This window comes from Eurypyga helias, unplaced genomic scaffold (assembly GCF_000690775.1).
Source record: "Eurypyga helias isolate BGI_N326 unplaced genomic scaffold, ASM69077v1 scaffold22722, whole genome shotgun sequence".
NCBI lineage: Eukaryota > Metazoa > Chordata > Aves > Eurypygiformes > Eurypygidae > Eurypyga > Eurypyga helias.
Window position 1 is genome coordinate 29,028 of NW_010236879.1, and position 4,847 is coordinate 33,874.

The 4,847-nt window shown below is 47.9% G+C and overlaps 1 protein-coding gene across 1 annotated transcript in view; it reads left to right on the forward strand.

Annotated features, from left to right (window-relative positions):
* The window catches only part of LOC104506338 (rap guanine nucleotide exchange factor 1-like), a 50,272-nt gene that overhangs the window by 27,715 nt on the left and 17,710 nt on the right, over positions 1-4,847 (forward strand). The window contains exon 2 of the mRNA XM_010147261.1: positions 4,153-4,292. Coding sequence (XP_010145563.1) covers positions 4,153-4,292 — 140 coding nt within the window. The remainder of the gene's footprint in view (positions 1-4,152; positions 4,293-4,847) is intronic.

A 4,847-nucleotide genomic window follows, 5' to 3' on the forward strand; every position in this document is an offset into this window, starting at 1 on the left:
TCTACGGTTCTTTCCTCACCAGATTCAGCTTTCTGTCAGCAAACTGGCAGGCAGCACCGCTTTGCCGGAGCTGGCGGAGCTGGCGGGGGATGAGGCGGCTCCCGGCTGGCCACGGCCTCCCTGGCCCGGGGGGCTCGAGGGGTGCTGAAAAAACCCTCCGGCCACACCTGGAAGTGGGGCTGCCTGGAGCAGGCGCATACCGCGAGCTGCCTGGTGTTGTGTGTGTGGTCAGACCCCAGGCGCGTGCCGGCCGGGGAGACGAGCCCGAGAGCTGAGCAGGGCCGTGACTCAACAGCTGGAGCGTGTTCAAGCACAGCGGAGCGGGAGCCTCGTTAGCAGGGGGATGGAATTAGCCATGAAACGAGTGACGTATTTAAACTTCCAGTCAGAAATCAAGAAACTCAAATCCATAGTACTGTAATTCTGAAGGGATGTGTTTTCCCAGTTGTGTGCAGCAGCAGAGCATCCAGAGAGATGAGATACGAGGGGATGGAAAGTCAGCGGTTCCTTTGGGACAGAAACACTTTGAAACAATGGGGGTTTTTTTTTTGCCCCCCTTCCAGTTGAAACCACTCCATCGAGTTTATTACCCTGTGTTTTCCCATTCATCTTATAACTATTTGGACACTGTGTAGAGGTAGGTACAGGGTACCCTCCTCCTGCGCACCAGGAGGGAGAAGGCAAAGTTCGGCAGGGCCGGTGCTGAGACTCCAGTTAAACACTGCCGGTTATTCATCAAGAAGAGACGAGGGTAATACGATAGAACCATTTCCAGTGGGCAGACTCCCAAGCTCAGGAGCAACCTCAATGCTGCATTAAGGGGTTTGGTTACTGTAGACAGGCAGGAGGGAGCGGGGGACAGGAGAAGTGGTTGAGCACTGCCATGCCTCTGTTTTCTGCTTCTCTCTCTACGTTATCTAATGATGTGATCTGTGAAGGCATGCTGTGCTGTTTGAACTTCTAAACTGGACAGACTAGGATGTCAGATATTTAAATTGGGAGGTAGTGTAAAGACAGTGACTTTCTCAAAGCAGACCAGTGCTATGGTAACCAGCCTAGGAAGTCTTGCTCAGCTGTGCTTTTGCCAGGAGAGTTTCATGTTCATCTGTAAAAGCTTAGGTGACCTACACCTTTGAGCAGAATACCTTCCTATTTTAGTGTAATATCTCTTTTACACCACTTCATCCCAATTCATTAAAATGCAAATTCTGTTTATAACACTTGAATGACGTATCTGCTTGAAAACTGTGAAGCCCAACCTGCTGAATAATGTCTGTTGGCACTCACCGAATATATTCCCAGTAGCTCCACCACTTGATTCTCAAAGGTGGGGAGAAGGAGGAGGGCCAGCAGTTTGATGGAGATTTTGTACTGGCGTCACTCACTCACCTCTGCGGTGTTTACACGAGTTGCTTCACCTTTGTGCTTGCTTCCCATCTGCGGGGGAAGGTCTAAGACGTCACTGTTTGAGGATGAGGCAGATACGTTTGTAATGTGCTTGGAACAAGAAAAGCGCTATTTTAAGTGCTAAGTGTAATTGAGTGTGAGAGAATATTGGTTTGTGACTCATTTGTTTAACTGCAAATGCATCAGAAACTCATGAGCAGATGAGATCTGGAAAATGCTTGTTGTAGGTGGAAAGACACTGTAGTAAAAAACCCTATTAATTTGTGATCTTCAACGTAGGACTTAGCAGGGCTGTTCAAACAACAACGTTGGTTATTTTTGCAAGTGTCAGCTGGTTTACTTCATTAGTAGTATTTTAAGCGGTTCCCATCCTGCTCCAGCCACTCGCTCCTGTCCTCGCCCTGTGGGTCTGTGTCCCCTCGGAGCGTGGTGTGCAGACGAGTCGATGGTTGATGCGACAGAAGAGAAAAGAGAGCAAAGGGAAATGGTTAGGCTGCTGGTGGTGGTGAAGGGAATCTGGTACCGGCAGAAGAGAAGCTTTCTCGGCTGACATCTCCTTTTGGAGGTTGCGGACCACGCGCACGTGTTGGTTCAGCTGTTCAGCTTACCCCGTGAAGGTGGGTAGAGATGTCCGGTGGGAAGGAGAAAAGGAAGCTGTAGTCTGCTGAAGTCTTTCTTCCTTCCAAATTCCTTGTCCCTACAAGGCAAAATTATCACCACAAGTAACCAAAGGTTCTGTAGGTATTGAGCATTTTTGTACTCAGACTAGCATTGTGGATCTCATGCAGCCCACGGAGGAGCCAGACGCAATTTGTTGCTGCTACCATTATTTCCCTGAAGATTAATTATTGTAACTGTTTGCCAGTTCTTGAAAAATTAATTCAGAGCCGTGACTTCTCTTGGCAAGTGTGCGTGTACGCCTGCACGTATAGAAAAGCTCGTATGGTGTACGAAATAAATCCAAGTTTCTTGGGGGGTGGGAGTCCAAGACAGTTATCGCAGCAGCAGGAACTCTTTCCAGGGGTGACCTTCAGCACCCTGTGGAGCCGGGGAGGTTTTAAAGGTCTGGAGATCTCCTTGTGGATGTAAAGCCATGACGTAAATTGTTGCTAAGTTAGGGTCCCAGCTGCTGGAAGTGATTCTTCAGAGGCCAGCTGATACGGCTGGGCTTATCTGCAGTGACCATGGGCTTTACTGCCTCCCCTCAGTGCATTAAGCAGGACTCGATGGCACAAAGAACTCTGAAAAAGTTACTGCTGTAAATGGAGAACAGCAGCCAGACCGGATTATAATCCCTGCTGATGCATTTTCCATTAATAGGATGCCTGCAAAATTCTGATTTAGAGGACATAACTAACGGGAGTTTGGGCTCTGGGAAAGTGTTAATAGCAGGGTCTTAACACACTGCCAGGAAACCAAGCTCGAACGGAGACAGCCCTTACGGGGAGGCAAGCGCAGGTTCCTTCCCTTGAGTTGCGGTTAGGTAATTTCTGAGTACGAGGAGCCGTGTTTGCGCTGCAGTGTGGTATTTAGCTTCTGGGTGCGAGGTTTGACTCAGCAGCCTTTTCTGTTTGCAGTCTGCATGCTAACAAGGTGGTGCAGTGCTGCATGCACGGGACTCTCTCGATTTGTCTCACTACAGCCAGTGCAGCCAATTCCCAAATAATCTAAAAGAAAAATGAAATATGCAGCAAAACTGCTTACTTTTCTTGATAATGTAGTTAAGAGCAGGTTCGGTATCTTCTGCTGAATTATCTGGGTCACTAGAGAGCAATTCAGACCTTCATTTATTAAAGTGCTCTTTGCTCAAAATACATTCCAAATTGCTCTCTGCAAGGCAGCTTAGTTTTATTTAGCTTCATGGCTAAACAGATAAAAATATATTTCAACAGTAAGTCTGCATATAGCATGATTGCAAACCTTTGAGACTTCTGCTTTTAGATATTAAAAAAAAACCCAGGAAAATAAAATTTTTAAAAGGGTTGAGCAGTTCTGTAATTAAACTTGATCAAGGATGCCCTGACAGTGAACCAGTTCCTCTGCTCTCTGGCTTGGCTGGCACATTTGAAGTGAAACCCATGGTGATGATGAGGGCTGGTGGTTTTGGTCAGATTACCCAAGGAGCAGCGTTCAAAGGTGATGCTCCCAAGTGGGTGGAGGTAGGGATCCGTAGCCTGGGAAGGACATCAGGCTGGACTGTGTTTTCCTTTCCTGAAGCAGCACCAGTACCAGTCGAATGCCAATACCAGCAGTGCCAGTCCCGGGTACCAGGCAGAGGACACTGCCTGCACACCCACCGTCCTGCTGACCCCCAGCCGGGAGACGGGCAGGGGCTCTGCGACCCGGTCACTTCATCTCCTTGGCTTAGTTGCTCATCTGCAAAAGAGGGCTGATGATTACCTCCTTCGTAAAGTACTTTGGATCTGCTGGAGATAAGTGCTTTTGAGAGGTGTTTTTCCTTTTCTTTCCAAGGCACAGAGCAGCAGCAATCCCACTGGTCCTGCCTTTGCGCTGCAGCGTTGCTGCCTCCGACGGGAAGCAGGAAATGATGGTGATATTGTGGTTGGAAACATAATAGAAAGCCACCATTTCTGGGGGTTTTTTTTGTCCTGTTCCACTCAGTAAATTTACATGGTTGTAATAAATTTACATGGTGCAATTATCTTCCAGATAATGCTGTAACACAGCGTCCGTGGTTTCAACGAATTTACCCTAATCCAGCAATGCGTTTCTGTGTCTTTCTAGATTCTGAGCGTTCCCATCTCTCCTCGTTCACTATGAAGTTGAAGGGCAAGTTTCATTCACCAAAAATAAAGAGAACACCTTCAAAGAAAGGAAAGCAAGCTGACCTGACAGTGAAAACACCAGAGAAGGCCGCGAACAAAGTAAGCAGATAAAGGACGTGTTCTGTTCACCTTGCTGACAACCTGTCTTGCTGGTTTCTGGCTTACTGGTGCTCCGTTTATCAAAATCCGCAGTGCTGCTTCCAGCACATGACCTTGTCCTCTGCGGAATCCTGCGGATTTTTCAGGGATCCTCAGGGTTACTTTATGGTTAGTTATAAACTGTGCTGTGTAGTAAAAAATAAGAGCCACCAAGGCGTGTGCTTCACTTTGGAGAGCCTGATGAGACCTCCTTCCATAAGTGTTTAAATATCTCATTATGGAATGTAGTTTATGGCCTGACACATCCTCCCCACAAGCACACCCTATAGTTATGCATACAGCTTCCAAATAACTGCCTGGTTTTGGGGTGTGATCCTTGTAAAAACCCCAAAACCCAGGCGAGCAAATCCTTGAAGCCAGTCCAAAGATGTGCTCAGTGTCTGACATCAGCAGGGAGGGTCACGCAGATGTGTGCAGGCAGCTGCTGATTCCAGCACACCGTTCCTCACACCCGACGTACTGCAAGTCCTCTACGCGCTGAGGTCACCACTCTTT